This window comes from Ambystoma mexicanum, chromosome 2q (genome assembly GCF_040938575.1).
Source record: "Ambystoma mexicanum isolate Mex_15411 chromosome 2q, UKY_AmexF1_1, whole genome shotgun sequence".
Taxonomy (NCBI): Eukaryota; Metazoa; Chordata; class Amphibia; order Caudata; family Ambystomatidae; genus Ambystoma; species Ambystoma mexicanum.
Window position 1 is genome coordinate 122,551,848 of NC_090924.1, and position 19,836 is coordinate 122,571,683.

General features: G+C 49.5%; 1 protein-coding gene across 5 annotated transcripts in view; it reads left to right on the forward strand.

The window, feature by feature from the left end:
- The window catches only part of JMJD8 (jumonji domain containing 8), a 284,182-nt gene that overhangs the window by 157,248 nt on the left and 107,098 nt on the right, over positions 1-19,836 (forward strand). For 4 of the 5 annotated variants that reach the window (XM_069647029.1, XM_069647030.1, XM_069647031.1 and 1 more), the window contains exon 7: positions 5,083-5,202. The exons of the other annotated variant lie outside the window; for it this stretch is intronic. In XM_069647029.1, the coding sequence (XP_069503130.1) occupies positions 5,083-5,202 (120 nt within the window). The remainder of the gene's footprint in view (positions 1-5,082; positions 5,203-19,836) is intronic. 5 annotated transcript variants of the gene reach the window in all.

Consider the following 19,836-nt stretch of genomic DNA (forward strand, 5'->3'; position numbering starts at 1 on the left):
AAGGGAATTACAGAAGTAAACACAGACCCATACAGGTCAGGGTGATAGAGAAGTTAAGGTGTTGGTGTTGAGACAAGAATGCTTGGGACACTGGGAAAGGCTGGACATGTCCAATTATTCTAAATATATTGAAAGACAGCATGCAGAAGGGGACAAGCCCGGTAGGTTGCTGGCATGGTTATATAAAAAAGGAAAAGCGAGAGACCATCCACTCAATACACATACAGCAAGGCACCTGGTGCCACACGTGAGCGAAAATGAATGCTGTCTTCAGGGAATTCTACCAGACCCTCTGTAAAGAGAGGACCACCGTTTCACAGACAAACATAGAGGGTTTGTTGTATGAAATAGACCTTCCCAGGCTTGATAGTGACCAGCGTGAAGGGTTAGACGCTCCTATTACGGTGGAGGAACTACTGGGTACGATACGATCCCTGCCTACAGGCAAAACTCTGGGTTCCGATGGCCCACCAAGTGAGTTTTACAAAGAATTTGATTCAGAACTAGCTCCACACCTTTTAAATATGTTCACTGAAGCGTTTGATTCAGGTGTACTTCCGCTAAGCCTTGGAGAATCCATAATCATTCCCCTCCTTAAGCCCAATAAAACGCCAATGGAGTGAAGCTCGTACAGGCCCCTGTCCATGCTCAACCAAGACAGTAGGATACTGACGGCACTATTAGCCAATAGGTGACCAGACAAGTTATGTACAAGGAATAAGTATGACCTGGAATTTACGGCGATTATATCATGTTATTGATAGTACCGCAACCTGGGAGTCCCCCTGCCAGACTCAATGCCATAAAAGCGTTCGACTCAGTCAGGTGGGACATGCTCTATGCTACTCTGGGTAGATTTGCCCTTGGGAAGGGGTTCATCGGGTGGGTGAAACTGACATATACCAACGCAGTGGCCAGAGTCAAAATGGGCAGATACTTCTCAGGATCCTGGGAACTAGAAAAAGGCACCAGGCAAGGATGCCCGCTGTCCCTGTTGCTTTATATCTTAGCAATCGAACCGATTGCTGAATTCTTGAGGACAGAATAGGTTCTGACGGGCATAGCTATCGATGGAACTTGGCATCTGATCTCAATGTATGCAGATGACACACTGTTGTACATTCAACATCCAGAAGATAATTTGGAATTGATACTGAAAGCCTCGGCGCAATTTACGAGGATTTCAGGTATCACTATCAGCGAGCAAAAATCATCCCTGTTCCCACTGGCAAGCTTTGTTGAAACGGACCTAAACAAACTGCCAGTCCTTGCACTGCAATCGAGTGTGGACACGTTCAGATACCTAGGGATCCAAACTTATCACGACCCAGAGCTTGAACACAAGCATAACACAATGAAAGCCCTGGAGGGCGTTAGGAATTCAATAAGATTCTGGAACAAGCTGTCCCTCACTTTAATGGGTAGGGCAGCGCTATTAAAAATGGTGGTCCTCCCAAGATTACTGCACCACTTTGTGAATGTGCCGTACAATATACCCAAAACCTTCTTTACAATCCTAGATACCCTCAGCAGAGGGCTCCTGTGGCAGAATGACAGAAGTAGGATAGCACTGGCTACCCTGCGTAGGCCTTATGAAGAAGGTGGCATTGGGATCCCACACTTTGAGTTATACTATGTGGCAGGACAACTACAGTTTGTAGTGGACTGGCTAGCGGACAAGCCTTCTTCAGACACAAAGCTACTTCAACCAGCCGTGCCACGCTTCTTCTTAAAGGAATTAGTATGGAATAAACAGCCCGCGACTGCCAGCATTCACATTTGGTGTCATTGGGTACCCAATTGTGGGACAGGGCTCATAAGTTAATAGGACTCTGTGATCCATTTTCTGTACAGATCTCCTTAGTATCAGTAGTCTCAGCTGGTTCTCAAGCACATCTGGGAATACGCTCCTTTTGGGAGGGGTGCAGGGTTGCCACAATAGGAGATCTGTTCCACAAAGCCTCCTTTGTGCCCTTTCAAGAGCTGATAGAAAATACAGGCTTGCATCAGGGACAATACCTATTATACTGTACCATCAAGAACGAGATCGCGCGCATATGGCCTGCATATGGTGAGGTACTAGAAAGACAGTCACTGACACACTGTATTATATATCAAAAGGGGGCCATACTGTCTCTAGGACATATGAATTACTTCTGACAAGGGGTCCTCCCACCGAACTGGTGGCTAAGCGCAAATGGGATGAGGAACTCGGTGCCCCATTTCCAGATGCACACTGGTGTGAGATACTGCGCTACCATAAAAAAATGTCCCGGAATGCTATTTCAACTGATAAAATAATTTGTAACACGCAGGGCATACATGACACCTTTGGGAATCTTAGGGTTCCCGGGCGCGTATAACACAACACTGCCTGCGGTGTAGGGCCACAGAGGCGGGTATGCTAGACATGTTTTGGGCATGCCCTAACATAAAGGAATATTGGGCAGAGGTTGAAGTGAGAATGAGTGGAGGAGGGCTCCAGATGAATGTTCTGTCCCCAGCTGCTTGCCTGTAAGGACGTTTCACATGCCCCAAATCCGCACGACACATACACAAAATGAAAGATTTAGCGTACATATTGGCCAAACGCAGAATTGCCATGGCATGGAAATCCCCTAAGGGCCCCAGCATAGAGGACTGGTGGCGAGACCTGGAAAAGTGGGCTCTAGATGAAACAGCAGTTTGGAGGCGAGTAATACAACTGTGTCGGTCAGACGCCAACGAAGATATCCTAGCCTGGAATGTCCTGACACATGCCCTGTTTGCACAGGCAAAAGTGGAGTCATATAGGCCAGATAACACCTTTGTAACTTCTACAGGGTAACCATCCCCAGGAAGCAGACACAAATCCACAATGGGTACCAGTCTATCAGGCAGAATAGGGGGGAGGGAATGTGGGTGGGTGGGGCCAGTTGGCTGGGGGTTAAAGGTGTTAATGTGTTGGGCTTTTTGCAATAATAAACGTTGTGATACAAGGTTGGCATTATAGTTGTTTGATGGGGGGTTAATTGAGAGATGTATTTGAGATGTTGGGGATTTAGGGTATTGTATAATTCACTGTGTACGTAGTACTGTGTAAAATGCTGTGCTTTTCTTGTATTATTTTCTATGTGTAATTTGATATACGCTGATTGTATTGGGATTTGTTATGGATGTTGTGTAAATAAAGTTTTAAAAAATAAATAAATGAAAACAATTTAAAAAAACTATTAAAAAATAATAAAAAAATAAATATTTTTTTTAAAAAAAAAGCTGTCATAGTACCAACATATGTGTAAGATAATACCAATAAAATCTGTTTTTAAAAAAGATGATGTTCATCTGTCAAAGGTGAGCATGGACCTCTTATTACTTGACATAGCGGATGCTCTGAACAAACAGGGTTTTCAATTTAAAAAAAAAGGGGTGAGGAAGAGATAATGGGTGCGGCAAAGGGGCGTTAATCCCTCCTTGCCCTGGCAGTCACACAGACGATCGAGCAGAGGAAATGACCATGAACAAGCAGCCCATTGTATAGCCTGACACGGTGGGTCTCTAAAGAGGTGCACCCCCTGTTTTCAGCTTCCAGCCCCAGCTGGCGCAATGAACAAAAGAATGGTACTACCCACAGCCCAATACCGGAGACACAAGATCCATCACGAGCGTGAAACTCAGGAATATTGAGGGAGCGAGACCTGGATTATGGACAATAAAGCTATTGATGAAATAAAGAAGAAGGAATACCAAGCGAGGGGCTTGCAAGGAAGAAATACATTTTAAACATATGCCTTGCCAATCGACTATGCTGATTGATGTGTAAATAATTAATAAAATGTGTTGGCCATTTTGCGGCCTTGTTCCACAAATATGTCTGAGGCTTTGTTTGTGGGCATCAGGCGCAGTAATGCTCAGGGCTGGCATGCTAACAGGATAAGAATAAGGAGAAGAGAGGGGCGTCCATTGCAAGAATGCCCATGTTATGACCCTCTGTGATTAATTACACTTGCAATCTCAAAGGTGTGTACTAAGAAACGCAATTAGTTATTTCCCTTTCCTTACTAGATGAATAATCTGTGCTCACGTTCCCTCTGCTGTCAGTCAATTCCTTTTCCGGCTGTTGTGTTTACAGAAAGCCTCAGGCACTCAGTTATTAGAGCTTTCTTTTTTATTCTCTATGACGGTCTACAGAGAGGCTCAGCCCCTTGTGTTTGAAGTATTTCCCCTTTCGCCAGGGTTTATAGGTGTTACCGTTCTGTCCTGGGTGTGTTTTGGGAGCTTCAAACTCCTGCCTTGACAGTGCTTCCTCCATCCTCCCCAGGATGGAGATATAGCGAGATTCCCAGTACTGTGAAATAGCATTCTCGTCCTTCTCATTCCTAGGGTGTTTGCAGATGGTGCCCTTGTGTTGTCAATTATTGCCACTTTACCACTTTCTTTCCAACGTTTTCCAGTTGCAGTCCTCCAAAACTACAATCAAACCAGGTTTAAAAGATCATGCTATGTAAATAATTGTAATTTAGATTCACTATATTCAAATCTATTTTGTGTGGATATTCTGAAAGCATGGGTTGAATGTTACTTCTAAAGGACAGAGTTGGAGACCCCTGACCTACACAGGTGGTTCAATCCACTATTCATTCAGCATTATTCGGTTCCCCGCTGGGGGTATGAGAGAGAGAGAGAAAGCTCCAGTCCCCTGTATTAGCATTGCTGCTACTTCCTATTCCTAGAATCTATACAGAGGGTGCCGTCACTAGTGTCCCCATCCCTTCCTACAGGGGGGTTTCAGTCCCCTGTGTTGTTGTCGATTCCTCTTTCGTCCCAGGATGCATACAGAGGGTGAAAAAATGGTCTAGTCCGTTCTGGTAGCAATTTGCTCCTTCACATTCCTAGGGTTTTTGCAAAGGGTACACTCCTTTGTTTAGTCAGCAATGTCAATTTCCCTCAGTATATATAGAGAGGAGAGACTCAGTCAGCCTGGTTTTTAACACACATCCCTCCATCCTGTCAATCATTTATCTATCTCCTTCTCTGCAAGCATTATATGAGCGGGGTGTTGTTCTGCAGTATGTAACCTTTTTGTTGCTGTGTTTTTGACAGATACACTGTATTTCTTTGGTGATAACAATTTCACTGAGTGGGCATCTCTATTCCAGAAGTACAACCCACCACCATTCCGTATTCCAGGCACGACTGGAGCATACAGCTTTGGGATTGCAGGTCAGTGATACCTGGAGAGCCACCTTAATGGTCAGCCAAGCATTAAGTTTTATTGCAGGCTAATGTGGATTTCGTGGTTTAAATCTTTACTTCTACATTATCTGGCCCCCTACATCTACATGCTTGATACTACAGGATTCTGGAACATTTTTGTGTCCTCTCAACATCATTTGTTGAAAGTCTCTAAAATATGCCCTAGTAACACATTGAGGAAGTGCATCATTCTTTCATTGCAAAATCTCAGATCCATTTTGCCACTGTTCCGGTTAGGGTTTCTGACAAAGTCTCCGGTACCTCCCCAGATTAGTGGATGATGCAGCTGGGGTGTTATGGGGAGGAATCCCGAGTCACTCCCACTTAGTTCCTTTCTCGGGTCAGGAGACAGTCAAATGAGGCCAAATAAAGACAGTGCAACTTTAAGGGAGCTGCTGTTATAGCTGGGAACCTGACACAAAATGGGATAAGAGAAAACAGGGGTTCCCTGCTGTAAGGAACTAATGGTGGCAACAGTAAAGTCAGACACAAGTGATCACAGTTCATGGGTGTTTATTGAACTTTATAATGGGTGAGATAAATGCCTAATCTAAACCTAAATCTAAGATGGGAGCAAGCTACGACCATGAAATAATAACAAGGCAGTCCTAGTGGCGTCTTGTCATGTAAAAAGGCCCTATACAAAAAAATATTGCCAATCCTTGCTACTAAATTAGTAAAAGGGTGTGGCATAATGTTCACCAGAAAGAAAGAAGTGTTCACAAAAATGAAAAGACAGGATGGTATGGCTGGGTCTCCCTTCCCCATGTTTGAAACACGGGACAAGGTGGGACTCTCGAGTACAGCACACTCCTTGGCCTCGTCAGCACAAGGTTCACAATTCAAGTTCAACAATGCCAGCACTTTCAGGGGCTAAGTATTTTTCCTGGAAGTTTCTTGCCTTAGAAGGCTCGCTGGTTCAAAGTAACAAACAAACAAAAGTTCCTTCGGTACTCCTGTACCTTGGGCAATTGCTCTTCACCCCTTAGATCTCCCTTTGCCAGGCTCAGATCCTCCTTTCAACTCGGGCCTCCCTCCGTTGGGTTCACTAAAGCCTTTCACATGCAGTCGGTAATATTCAGGAGCTTTGATGTATTTTTAAACAAACAACACAGTGGACAACCCTCGACCGGGTTTACTATTGACACAATGTTCCTGGGTGTATTACTGTTCACCCCAACCTGCAGGTATCCGTCTGTCGGGGTTTACGTTTTCCCAATATACATTTCGCTCTGCTTTAGCTCAATGCAGGATTCACTCTCAGTAACTCTCCCCTTGGCATCCCTCCGTCGGGTAAACATAGCCATCTTTCATCCAGTTCATGATTTGCTCAATTTCATCAATTGTCCTAGCTTTCTTTCTGCATCCCTCTGTTGGGTTCACACTTGCCTTTCTCTACAGTTTACAATCCTCCCAGACAGTGGGGCTCCCTTCCCCTAGCTTTCCTCTGGCCATGGGTCGGAGACTTTCGATTATATAAGGGATTTGACCTAACCCTTATAGGACCACTCTGATGCCTCACACCACCCTTTCCTAGGGCTTCTAGTTCTTGTAGTTTCAAACAACAGGTCCTGGTCAGAGTCTTTCGAATGAGCGCCCACATGGTGCCAGACCCCTCTGCACCTGGACCTCAACTGGGCTTTCTTTAAAGTTCACAACACATACACCAGTTCCTTCTCTTTCAGATTCCTTGCTTTCAAAATGTTGCTACTTGCAACCTTGGGATCAACACAGTTCGGTTTACTAATCAGCTTCCTCCGACTCACCGGCTTTGCTGATGTCACGACCCTCGCCCAAAACCCCCTCTGGCAAACCCATTGGCCAGGTGGAGTCAGGACTCGGGCCTCTAGAGCCTGGCATCCTTTTCAAAAGCCCTCATGGATAGGCGCCAGGCTCATACACCATGAAAAACAATGTGCTTGGGAACTACTTTATTGTATTGTCAGTCAACATGGAGGCATCCACATAGCTTGGTTCTTAAGAACCAAGCTATGCGGTCTAGTGTTTTGGGTGTGGCAGCCTAGGGACTACTTTACCAGGACTATTTTGTTGGGGCTATTTAAACCACACCTGAGCAAGACAACACGCTTTGCGTTACTTTGCAGCTTGCAACGTGATGCTCACCGTGTCCAGCTATTCCCTCAAACCTTGGAGAAGTAGAACCTGCAAGGAGACAAAAGGAACATCATTAGCAGCAGCATCTTACCTGCAGTCTTCATCTTTAAATACTCGCAGCTACTGAGAACAGCTTCCTCGAATCTGCACGCCTCCCGGACAGAACGACCTGAAAGAGGAAGATAGAGGCAACATTAAAGAAAGCAGTAGAGACATTTACAAATTACGAACTGCTCAGAAGGCTTACCTGGCTGGTCGCCTCTCGGCTGGCACCACGCCGGACATTCCATTCGCGCTGAAGAACACCGCGACCTACAAGGGAGGAAAACACAGGTTAGCTAAGGCAAGACTTCGCAGCGATGCGTATAGCGCTTACTTACCGCATCATAGCGCTCTTAATGCGCCATCATTTACCAGCGGGGCTCAACCAAGCCATTTCGCCGCGCTGAAGCTCTGCATACCTAAGGGAGAAAAAAAGAGACATTTTAAACAAAGAAAGGCATGCAGGATAGCAACAAAACGAAAGAACAGCAATAAGACCTACCTGAACAATATCAAACGGGCCGGCGTCAGTGAAGTAACTGGACCGCACTCGCCCATGAAAGACAACGCGCCCCTGCAAAGAAGGCAGGACGGAGAGCACACCTAATTCTACCACAAGGTGAGGAGAGGGCGCCAGAGGGACTGAAATCATACGGGGCTGGAGGGAGGATACTTACCCCAGTCGGTCAGTCTTGAACACAGTCCTCCTGTATTTTCAGGCAGAACCTTCCCCGCAGACCACATCAGGGCAAAGCTGAGAAGCATACCAGCGAGTAACCCGGCTGGCTGGCGTCCCTGTGGATACTAGGTGAGCGTAACAGCTGAACCCGTTGGTTTCTTTGTTCTTTGGAGGCAACGATAGTACCACGGTAGCCAGCTTGCCTGTCCGCCTGCGTTATCAAAGCAGGAGACCCCATGTACCATTGCCTTCTGCTTCTTTGCACGCCAGATGAAACTCTCTGTCTTATGAATCCCCTTTCGGAGGCTTTGCGGCTGAGTTGTAAAGGGATAGGATAACGCCCACTTTGTCATCCTTCCACATCTCACTGCTTTCCTTCTCCATTTGAACTGCCAGTTCGGTGTCGCTGTTTCCTCATGCGTCTGGCCTTGCTTGACGTGCGCATTCGCGCTCCGCCTTTTATCCCTGTGGGGAAGGCAAAGGGCTGTTAGGCGTATGTGATTACTGTCAATTGCCTGACTCTGCCTGGCCTTTGGGTTAGGACATGTCAGGTAAACAGTTTTAGTATTAGTCTGTTGTTTGTCACAGTGTAAGAGAGTGTTCGTGTTGAGGAAAGGGGGTTAGTGTTTCCAGATATCCTGCGGGGTAGGATGGGGGAAAGGTGTCATAAGGAAGGGGGTAATTGGTTTACTCAGAAAGGTGAGTTTTCTCGGGTTAGTGAGATGAAAAAGGGGTTTGTGGGAATGGTAGTGTTTTGTCAAAGCAGGCTGGAAGTTCAGGGAATAATAATAAGAGGAATTGACTGAAAGTATCTGGGTAGGAAGGGTCAGGATTATGGAAGTTCTCCAGCATGGGGTCTGACAGGTATTCACATGCTCATGAATATTCCCCGTCGTCAGGCTGGGAATCCTCGGTAAAGAAAAAATCAGTATCAGTTTCGTTTCTGATCTGTCTTTCTTAGTAGTAACCAATCACTGATCTCTGGGTCATACTGCCCCCAGCCACTGACTGCCCTCTCCCTAAGCCCCGCCTCTGGCAGCCATCCTCAGATTTTTACCGCACGCTCAAGTGTTGGGAGTCCTCGTGTTTAGCTCTTGAGTTTTTTTACTGCGTTTTCACGTTTTTTCAGGAGAATTTCTCATTTTTTCAGTTTAATCGAGCCTCAAGCTCCACCGTTTCTACTTCTGATAACGGGAACCCGTTTCGGAATTCTTCTACGCCCCTCAAGGGTGAAGTTTTCGTCGAGTTTACACTTCTCGGAGGATTCCGGAAGATCTGCGGCCTACCTCAAGGACATGGCCCAGGACAAAGGGAGCTCGACGCCTGGATCCAAGCTGTTCAGTAACTGCCCTGGATGCGGATTATATAACGTTTTCAAGGAGGACGAGCATTCGCGATGTCTCTACTGCCTTCATGGAGACAAGACGCACGTGGAGAAGGACTGTGCGTTCTGCAAGAACCTTTCTGAACGGACCAAACAAGATCGTCGTTCCCGCCTCGCCACCTGGCTGGAGAAGGGTACAGCAAGTGAGAAGGCGAAGAAGAAGTCTGAGCGGGCTTCTAAGTCCTTTGAGGGTGCCCCGGCGACGGGGGCCCAACAGAAGGCCAAGCACCGCGAGTCCGCGGGCTACAGGAGTGCAGAAAGGTCGGGCTCTTCGGTTGCCAAGCAGGGCGCTACTTCCCCGGCACGTTCGACCACGAGCCAACGCTCTGGATCGGGGAAGATGGAAGTCCAAGAACCCGGTAGGCCGCTGGAGCGGACCCGGTCGATCTCAAAGCGGGAGCGAGGCGTTGACCCTCCCCCCAAGGCGAAACCCCAAGACGCACCTAAGGTGGTGAGGGCCTTGATCCACCCAGCTAAGGCCTCTACCGAAGTGGTCTCTGCGACCCTGGCGGAGCCGGCTGAGACTACACCAATGGAAACGGCCTCTGGGCCCAGAGTATCCCTGCCGCTGCGGAGGGAATCCTCTTTCCAGCCCATCGCTAAGACCCCCATGAAGCCCCGGCTGAAAAGGAGGGGGGGTGGTGGCCGTTACAGACTCGGAATCAGCCTCTAAGGAGGAACTGGTGGAGACCGAGAGGGGCCTCAACGAAAGGTCCATAGGCCTCAACGAGAGGTTCATAAACCTCAAAGAGAGGTTCGAGAAGGTTCGATCCCAGGGGACAATCCCTGCTGACGTGATCGAGGATAGCAACGAGGACGACGAACAGGGCCCACTGGAGCGGCCATCTCATCCGTCGCAGCCATTGCCCGAGCCCCAGGATAGCTCGGTGGCCATTTTGTTGGCAATCCAATCCTTATGTACCGAGATAAGGACGAGATTACCACGCACCCCGACGGAGGAGCCAGAACCAGGCCCGTCGGGAAGCCCTCCGAACAAGCGGAGGAGAGTCCACCCCGCTCCGCCCTTCGTGCCTGCGAGACCGGTGGACCCCTCATCTCCCTCGCCGGGAGAGGATACGGCGACGGATACGGCGACGCGGACGAACGATGACGGCGGCGATGACACAGTAGACATCCCGTTGTCAACTCCCCCGCGGGCGTCTCCAGCCGACGAGGTTGGCTCTTTCCACGCCATGATAACCAGGGCATCTGAGCTCTTCCAGCTCTGCCCTGAAGAACAGAAAAAGGAGGGGTTTCTGTACCAACGACGAGAGGCTAAGAGGAAGACGGTCCTCGCAGTGCCTTTACTCGACGACATCTGGGACGAGGGGTTTGCTGTCCTCAAGAACCCTGCCACGACACCCGCCAAGAGGGACAGGTACAAGAAGAAGTACCGAGTCCCCGATGCCGCCCCCTTGTGCCTCAGGGCCCAGCCCACGCCGGACTCGGTCGCCTCGGCAGCGGCTAAGAAGAAGGCAGCGGGCGCGGCGGCCTCAACTTCCACTTCCCCACCAGACAGCGAGGGTAAGAAGTTGGACTCTATGGGACGACGAGTCATCTCGTCGGCGGCGACGACGATTAAGGCGGCCAATGCCTTAGCGATCGTGGCCCGCTACGACAGGGTGCTCTGGTTCAAGATAGCTCCCCTGCTAGATTTCCTGCCTGATGACAAAAGGGCGGAGGCGCTAGAAATTCTGCAGGAAGGCGAGGTGACGTCGAATCAAGCCATTACGGTGGCAACGGACATTGCCGATACCGGATTTCGCCAACTGGGCAACGGAGTTTGCCTTCGACGACGAGGATGGCTCAAGGCGACAGACTTTCACCAGGACGTCCAGACCGAGTGTTGGACATGCCGTTCGACGGCAACAACCTCTTTGGTAAGGCGGTGGATGAGTCTCTACAGGCCATCAAGACCGTCTCGGAGACGGCCCGGGCCCTTGGGGTGCTTCAGCAGCGACGGCCCTTTCGGAGGTCTGGAGGCAGACAGGGTGCCTCCAAAGGATCCAGCAGTGGCTCCTCCACCTACCGCCAGGCGGCCCGCTCCTCTTCCCAGGAGGCCTACAGAGGTCGCGGCAAGCAAGGGGGTTCCCGCTGTCGTCGCCAAGGAGGCCAAGGCGGCAAGGCCACTTCCAAGCAAGACTGACCAGGCCGGGTGGTCGAGCCCCCACCGAAGCACCCCAGTGGGAGGCCGACTGACGAAGTTCGTCAGTGTGTGGGAGTCCATCTCCACCGATCGTTGGGTGTTGGACACCCTGGCCAACGGGCACTCGCTGGAATTCCTAAAGAAGTGCCCTCGCATTCCTCCCGTGGCCAAGAAGGAGAATCACATCCCTCAACTGCTGTTGGAGGTAAAGGCGATGCTCAAGAAAGGTGCCATCGAGCTCGTCCCCAGGAGGCTCCGGGGCTCCGGAGTATACTCAAGGTACTTCCTCATCAGGAAGAAGACAGGCGGTTGGCGCCCCATCCTAGACCTGCGTCGGTTAAACAAATACATCAAGGCGCAGAAATTCAGGATGGTCACCCTCCAGCAGGTACTGGGACAGCTGGAGGAAGGTGACTTCCTATCGTCGCTGGACCTGGAGGATGCTTACTTCCACATCCCCATTCTAAAAAGGCACAGGAAGTTCCTCGTGTACGTGGTCCAAGGACGCCACTACCAATTCAGAGCCCTACCGTTCGGATTAAAGTCGGCACCCAAGGTTTTCACAAAGTGCCTGGCACCTTTGGAGGTGCGGCTGCGCCTGCAGGGGATCCACGTCTACCCCTACCTGGACGACTGGCTAATCCGGGCAAGGTCAAAGGAACTCGCCGTCGATCATACGGTGAGGACCGTCCGGTTGCTCACGGAGCTGGGGTTCTCCATCAACTACCCCAAATCCCACCTGGTTCCATCGCAAGTAGCACTGTTTTTGGGGGCGAAGCTTGATACAGTGGAGCAATTGGCCTCCCCTTCAGAGGAGAGGACCAAAACCATCCTGGGCAAGGTACGGCGACTGTTAGCCACGGACGTGGCCAGGGTGAGGTCCATCAAGTCCCTTCTCAGGATGATGTCCTCATGCATCTACCTTGTGCCCCTTTGCAGTCCGCTACAGGATTTCCTCGACGCCCGCTGGTTTCAGGCGGGGGGCTGCTTCGAGGACAGGATCCCCCTCGACGAGGAGTTCCGTCGGGCGATCCTATGGTGGGGCACCCGGGCTCACCTCACGACGGGCACGGACTTTCAAACCCCGGCGTTTCAGGAGACGGTGACTACGGATGCCTCTCTGGAGGGTTGGGGGGCCCACACCGGAGATCTCCACGCAAGAGGCCTTTGGCTCCCGGAGGAGAGGTCTCTTCACATCAACATCTTGGAGCTCCGTGCAGTGTTCTGGGCGCTCAAGTCGTTCCTCCCGTCCCTCAAGGACAAAGTGGCGAGGATCTTCACCAACAACACCACCACTACGTTCTACATACGGAAGCAGGGGGGCACCAGATCCCCAGCCCTATCCAAGGAGGCCCAGGATCTGTGGCACTGGGCCATCGCCCAGATGATGTATCTGGTTCCTTTCCACCTGGCAGGAATAAAAAACACCATCGCCGACTCACTCAGCAGGGAGCTGTGCTCGTGCCACGAGTGGGAACGTCGCCAGGATCAAGTGGATCGACTCTTCCAACGATGGGGCAAACCCCAGATCGACCTGTTCGCGACGGCGATGAACTCCAAGTGCCAGAGGTTCACTAGCAGGTTCCCATAGCCGAGGAGCATGGGCGATGCTTTCTCGTTCCCTTGGGACGGCCTGTTTCTATACGCTTTCCCTCCATTGCCGTTGCTGCTCCGCCTCATCAGCCAGCTCAAGAAGTCCAGGTGCAGGATGATCCTCGTCGCACTGGCGTGGCCAAGGCAGGTCGGGTTCCCGGACCTTCTGGACTTGTCAACGTCCCCGCCAGTCAGGCTGCCGGCGGACGCAGATCTTCTCTCCAGAAAAGGAGGTGCCATCTTACACCACGACCCACAGTCGCTAAACTTGCAGGCCTGGCTCCTGCAGCACTAGAGTTTGGAGGGTACGATATCCTGGCTGATTGCAGAGAGGTTCTTGCAAAAGCCAGGGCGTCCTCAACTCTCAAGTGCTACATTCATAAATGGAAGAGGTTCTCTGTCTGGTGCTGTGCACAGAAGATTAACCCTCTGCGGATTACGGCCCCTCAAGTGCTGCCGTACTTACTGTCGCTGGCCAAAGCTGGACTGGCTCACGCCTCCATAAAGATACATCTGGCTGCCATCTCCCGATATACCAGGACTACGGGACGGGCGTCCTTGTGGTCTCATCGCCGGGTAAAGGAATTTATGAAGGGACTATTCCGATCATTCCCGCCAGTGAAGGACCCTGCCCCGGCGTGGGAACTTAATGCGGTGCTGACCAGGCTCATGGGAGCCCCATTCTAGCCTATGCATTTGGCGCCTTTGAAGTTCCTGTCATGGAAGACAGCGTTCCTCGTGGCCATCACCTCTGCACGAGTGGGAGAGATTCAGGCCCTATCTTGCAAGCCTCCATACTTGACTTTTCATGACACAAGGGTAGTGCTTAGGACGCACCCCTCCTTCATGCCCAAGGTGCCATCGGACTTCCACCTCAATGAGCCCTTGGTGCTACCAGTTTTCTTCCCGTCGCCTTCGACTACGGCCGATAGGACTTTGCACTCGCTGGATGTAGCTAGAGCGCTGAAGTTCTACGTGGACCGCACGAAGAGTTTTCGGAAGACGTCACAGCTATTCGTGAACTTTGGGTCTGTGAATCAAGGGAAGGCTCTCTCGAAGACTTCCATTTCCAGATGGCTCTCCGGCTGCATCATGCATTGTCACCGGTTGGCAAACCGACCGCTGCCGGGCCGTCCGAGAGCCCATTCGACCAGAGCGATCGCTGCTACTACGGCGTTCCTGTCTGGTGTGCCCCTGCTGGACATCTGCAGGACTGCTACGTGGAGGTTGACACACACCTTCACAAGATTCTATTGCGTCGATCGGGACTCCAGGGAGGAGTCCAGGGTCGGCCAAGCAGTGCTGCGCAACCTGTTCGCTTAAGGTGAGCCTGGTGAGGAGGTAAGAGATGCTTAATGTTGAGTTGTTGTATTGCTTAATGTTGAGCCTGTTGCCACCTCCCGTGGTTGTGCATGTGTATACTGCTATGTATTCTTTTATTCATGAGCATGTGAATCCATGCCAGACCCCATGCTGGAGAAGGAACAAGTTACTTACCTGTAACTGTTGTTCTCCAGCATGGGTCTGGCGTGGATTCACATGCGAACCCTCCCACCTACCCCTCTGCGGCTCTTCACTTGGTCATACTGCCACTTGGCGTGCTACCAAATCTGAGGATGGCTGCCAGAGGCGGGGCTTAGGGAGAGGGCAGTCATTGGCTGGGGCCAGTATGACCCACACAGATCAGAAACGAAACTGATACTGATTTTTTCTTTACCGAGGATTCCCAGCCTGACAACGGGGAATATTCATGAGCATGTGAATCCATGCCAGACCCATGCTGGAGAACAACAGTTACAGGTAAGTAACTTGTTCCTTGTAGTGGTTAGTATAATGGGTTGGAAAATGAGCAGCAAAAGGGTTCCATATAAAATGAACCTTTCGGATAATGTTTCTTAGGGTTTTGACTTGGAGTGTGGAATTGAGAATAGTGAATGGGGAACTTCATATATGTGGGAACGGTTCTGCATCGAGAAGGACATGGTCGGGATGAGGTTGAGGTAGAATGACAAACTCCTACGAAAGCTGAGGGGATATCGGTTGAGGGCAATGGAAGTGGGGAGGGGGAATACCATGTCTCGCCTAATGGTGCTCTCCCCAATGTCCCCAGAGGTCCTCCACCCAGATGATCCTCCCTCACTTGTCCTCCCCCAGGGTTGGAATCCAACAGCGATGCTTCGCCCCTGGCCACCTGGATGTTATATCCCCAGGGTTTCCTAGGGAGAACACCCTTAGGTTTGTCACACTGCACGCAAAGAACAATGTTTTGAGCAGTCTTGAAGTTGGAGACAGCGTAAACACTGTAGGAAAACTGAGCTCTATTAGCCACAGGAATTATGCAGCAGAGAAGTTGAGAGTTCACAACGCTGGTAGTGGGTCACTTGAGAGAGCAGAGGCACCTATAAAATTCCTATGGCTCTCGCTCAGCAAGTCCATTTTTACAGTGGAGGCCCTCACCAAATGTGTATGGGGCTTGCAGAATAAGACTGCCCAGACATCAGAGGCGCATCAGTTTCTTATAGCACTCATGCTGCAAATATGCTAATTTTCTTGCGGTACTTGTGCTTGTTCCTCTGCAGTGCAAACTCTAAGAGCTCCTGCCAAGTAATGGTAGAACATCCAAAAATACTTTTACATAACTTACCTCCATAACTTACCCTCATGCAAGAAAGCTATAGAGATTGAACAGTGGCTCCACATCCACAAATAATCAATAGAAAACTACGAAGGGCTCTGGCCAAACTTTACATAGGTTTTGCCATAATACACAGCTGAACACAGACACTTACTGCCTCACAGCCATCGGTGCAGACCCGACTGGGAGCCCATCCCAGCCCAGAAGGAGGGATCAGAGGGCTATATAAGCCCAGTACCTTTGTCAGTTAGTGTGGGTGTGTAGAGTAGGAGCTAGAGAGAGATGTAGGGAGAGAAAGAGATGGAAATGTGGAAACAAGAGTTTGGAGTAGGTGTTATGAATACCCTTGGAGGAGAAATCAGGAGGAGCTGGACTCAGAGCAAGCCCCATAGGTTGGAGTAGAGATCTAAGAGGCTGGGCAATACTGGATCTTTGGAACTGGAGGGGAGACCCAGGATATTGAAGGATTTATAATGCAGAGTTGGAGGATGTGGTAAGGAGCAATGGTGTGGTGGGCAACTAGAGTAAGGGTAATTAGAAAGAGAAACATGCCTGAAGGAGTGAAGTTGAGAGTGAGAGTAGGAGAAAGGAGCAAGGAGACCTCCAAGACTGGAGAAAATACTTTTTGAACTTTTAGCCAACCCCAAACCTTTAGGTAGTCAGAATCACTGAATCAATGCCTACATTTAAATTGCACTTTACTTCTAACCTGTTTGCTATTTTGTCTCACACTGCAAAGAACCCTTAATAAATGTTAAAGTTGACTTGATTGTTTTGTCTGGTCTTTTGCTTCCTGTCACAGTCATGATTTATGGTGTCATAAGTGGGATCATTGTACTAGACAATGCACACTGATACGTAGCAGGATCCCATCCATACTACTTAAGGGAACCAAGCTCAGACATTGAGTCCATATTTTCATACATTGGAGCCCTGGGAGGAATGCCGCCATTCCCAACCCTACTTCCTGGTCATTGCTCTCGTTCTCAGTAATAATCCGGTAGGTTTCACCACTTATGAATATGTACTCTTCAGCCAGGATGGTGCAGGCAGAGACAGAGAATACCCAGGAACCAAACACCCAGGGGCTGCTGGGAAGACTGGATTTGCAGCCTTCCCAGCGAATGTATCTGACCCAGATGCCAACTCAACGCTCGGCGCACGATCTTGGAGTCCAGACCATCACATTTTCTCACCGATTAGGCTGTAAATTCAGGTTGCAACAGAGCTCTAATCAACAACGTCCTGAAGATTGGAATGCCTAAAGGTTGTTATGGCTTCCTCATTCCAACTTGGCCCACCTAACCATGGTGAAGGCTTTAGTTTCCCAATGCTCTAGAGCCAGGAATCCCAGGAGGAAAACTAAAGGTCCTCTTATTGACACAATTGAGCTGGCTGATTCAGATCACTGAGGTAAGGCAGTGGTGTTTCTCCACGTTGAGCTCTGTCATGTGTGAGAAGTTAGTCCAAGTCTCTAACCAGGGCTATGAATTGTGTCTCTCTCCCTGCGCCCACTTTTTTGAAGAGTATCTTCTGGTTGCTTCTTCTAAGTGGGCTCATTGGCACTGCAGGCTTAAGGGATCCGAACTGTTTTCTCTCCGGAGAACTAGTTGCAGGTTTTCCAGGGTTTGAGAACCCTAAAGATTACCTCAATTTAACAGTCCTTCCAACAGGTGAAGTTTGGCAGCAAGATGTCTTGGTAAGACACAGAGAGAGAGGGTGAGGCCTCAGGCTTCTTGCCTTCTGTATAATTATCTCTGATTCCTTCACCCACTCCCCTGTACACTCCTGCTATAATAACACTGTCTAACCCTAGTGCCCCACGCTCCCCTCCATCTGTGCCTATCTTGGCCTGATCTAGCCCTCTGGAACCTTCCCATTCTGTCTGGCTACTTCCTCTACTTTGGCTCAACCTCCTTTCACTGTTAGTAGCACCATCCACCTGAATACCAGCACCTCATGGTGTTACCATTTTCTCTTTGTTACTACCTCCTCTTGCTGTTACCTCCTCCTCCTTGCTACTGCTTTCTCCAGTAGTCTTAATCTCCTCCTTGCTAGCTTCTCCTCTTGCTCTGATGACTTCTTCCTTACTACCACCTCCTCCTGCTGTTACCACTTCTTCCCCAGTATCACCTCCTCTTGTTACGACTTCCTCTTTGTTTTCAGCACTTCTTCTGCTATTACCACCTACTCCTGCTGTTACTACCTTCTCTTTGCTAATTCATCTCTTCCTTGGTACTACGTCCTCTTGATTTCTACCTCTTCCAGCTGACCCCACCAACTCTGTGCTTCCACTGCCTCCTACTCCCACTGCCTTGTTACCACCTCTTTGGTAATCGGACCTCCTCTAACTCTCCACGTCTACTTTGTAACCCCCTCCTGAAAATGTCACCACTTACTCTTTACTACCTTTTCCTCCAACTGGTGCCACCTAAATACCAGCACCTTCTGTTTTTACTATGTTCTCCTTGTTACCCCCTCCTCCTGCTTTTACCTGCTCCTCCTGCTTGCTACCACTTTCTCAAGTAGTCTTCATCCCCTCCTTCCTCATTCTAACCCAGGGCCCATCTTCCATTAGCGACCTCACAAATCACATCTCTGGTCTCTACAACAATACCCAGTTACAGGAGCTATAAAAGATGAACTCTCTTTTATACCTCACAGGATAACCATGTTAAAGATCATGTACAAACCATGGACATACATAGACAATTATGGAGAAAGCACAGAACATTGCAGTTTGGCAGTTATCTTAAAAACCTGGTGTGCAGGAGTTGAGCTTTCTTCGTTATTTTTGTTGAACTTTTTGTATAACATCTGTAATGAAGACCCCTGTATATTTCTAGGGGTCCCTAGTGGGGTCAGGTATCGGCCGAAACTAGAGGATGATGGGACCAGGGGTGGTATGGGGAGAATACCCGGGCCACCCCCAATGCACCCCCATCCTAAGGCAGGAGTCAGCCACAGGGGGCCGTTCAAGATCGCGGATGTTCTTACAGTGTCTCCTCAATGGAGGGTGACCTTCTTCCCGAAGGCATTGTCCCCGGATAAGAACAATAATGTAGGCGACAGGGGATTTTGGTGAAAAGGCGGGGAACGCACTGCCTAAGAATCCAGGCTGAAAGAAAACAAGAAAAGATAATTAGGAATGATTCAAGATTCCCTCATACTCTCCTCCCCCAGTACCTGTTGCTACCTGTGGTGTGAGAAATTCCATAGGAAAACATACACAATCCGCTTTGGAGAGAAGGAAGTCCATAGGTTAGGAAACCGCCTGGTGAATAGATGCCAGCGAGTCGAATATTAGTAAAGCAAAAGTTCGAAGGGACCTGGCCCGATGGCATGAGGACACAAAACCACTGGAAGGCAGGAAAGCACAAATTAATAATTCCAAATTGAAGCTGGAGGAAAAGTTCCAAGGCACTGCAGAACCACAATTGTAGAATTAAGGATTTTCCTTCTGTTCCAGTCAATAGGAACTCAACAAGGAGTATGAGTCACAACAAAGTCAAAATCAGTGTCTGTATCAAACACAAAGTTTCTCCATAACAGAACAAGGAATACAGAGTAATCAGTAGACGGCAGGCAGAGGCAGAGTCATGGGACAGGCAGGTAATCAGTAGACAAGGTGACACAACCAGACAGAAATCCAATAGCTAATCCAGGAATAAAAGGCAAAGGTATGAAACATAAGAGTACAATGAACAAAAAACACGAGACAAAACATGGGACTTACTTAGTTAGAGAAGCGCTAGGAGCTGCCTGCAATCGGTTTTTGTTCTTTCCAAGTTCTCCAGCACCCAGTGTTCCAGGTTTTGTGATGACGTTGCACATCGTGGCCGTCCAACGTGAGATATGGACTGCACTGATAGACCAATGGTGCCTTAATAGTCATTGCGCAAGTTGCCACAGCAACCTCCAGCAATGACACATACATCAGGCGTGGAAATTAACTGTGACAGGGCCTGATAAGTCGCCCTGCCCTTCGGCAAAGGCTGCTGCTTTAG